At 54.7% G+C, this 1,142-nt stretch overlaps 1 protein-coding gene across 1 annotated transcript in view; it reads right to left on the bottom strand.

Moving 5' to 3' along the window:
* Positions 1-204: 204 nt before the first annotated feature.
* LOC105556923 overlaps positions 205-1,142 on the bottom strand; it is a 3,820-nt gene continuing 2,882 nt past the window's right edge. Inside the window, exon 2 of the mRNA XM_012004037.1 lies at positions 205-1,138. Within this exon, the coding sequence (XP_011859427.1) occupies positions 205-1,138 (934 nt within the window). The remainder of the gene's footprint in view (positions 1,139-1,142) is intronic.

Genomic DNA, 1,142 nt, shown 5'->3' with positions numbered 1-1,142 from the left:
CAGACTCAAGGGACTCCGTCAGTGTGGGCGACGCTCTCCTGAGGCGGTCCATCACCATCCTATAGGGAAGACCCCACGGATCGGCTTCGACGCTAAGCATGAGCTCTTTCCATGCCTCCTCCTTCGCGCGCCGGATCGCCCTCTTGAGTGCCTTCTTTGCATCACAGTATGCTTCCTCCAAGATGTCCAGCTCCTCCCCAATAATCACCGCCCTGGCTCTAGTCCACCTCCTACGAGCCGCGATGCATGTTCTCCTAATGGCCGCCTAATGACCTCCTCGTTCCACCAATAAGCGGAGCGCTTAGGCGGACGTGAACCGCAGCGTCGCGCTGCCAAGTCACACGAATCCGTTATCCAATCCTTGATATCACCGGCTAAGCTATCAGGTGCCGCATCCGCATCGATGCCGGAGCTTATTAAACTGAAGGCGGAGGTCAACAGATCCACATCCAGACCAGCGAGTGACCATCGCGGATACGACCCTCCATTAGTGTGGGTTATTCCCTGATCCCCGCACTCACGAGTGACCGAGAACGAAATTAATCTATGGTCAGACAACGTCTCGACATCGCCCAGAACGCACCAATTAGAAACGCAAGCGGCCCACGACGCCGAAACCCAGGTAAGATCCACCACGGACGAACCCTGGGGGCGAACACAGGTGGGTCTATCACCGACATTGCACAGGACCAGATTCAACTGATCGGCCAAACCACATAAGACCTCCCCCCTACGATTACCAACGGGGGAACCCCAGAGGAGCGACTTGGCATAAAAGTCACCGCAGACTATCACCGGACAAGGAGCAGATCCAACGGCATCCGCCAAACGATCCAAAACCTCCAAATATTCCCCAATGGGGATATTAGGAGAGATGTACACGGAAATAAAAGAAAGACCGTTAACAGAAACACCGATGATGTTGTCCGCCCGATAGAATGCTGAGCAACCAGGGCCCGTAAAATCCGGGTTCCACCTGATCGCCGCGACCGCATCCTTACTCGCAAACCACTGAGAGTGATTCGCTGGATCCCCCCACGGCTCAGCTATACAGCAAACCCCTACTTCGCTCTCAGTCATCCACTGGAAAACTAGGTCCTGAGAATACCGGCTGTGGTTAACGTTGACCTGATGAACTCTAA

This window comes from Vollenhovia emeryi, unplaced genomic scaffold, assembly GCF_000949405.1.
Source record: "Vollenhovia emeryi isolate VEMERY1.0 unplaced genomic scaffold, V.emery_V1.0 DF939701.1, whole genome shotgun sequence".
NCBI classification, from domain to species: domain Eukaryota; kingdom Metazoa; phylum Arthropoda; class Insecta; order Hymenoptera; family Formicidae; genus Vollenhovia; species Vollenhovia emeryi.
This window is presented reverse-complemented; position numbering and strand designations above follow the sequence as displayed.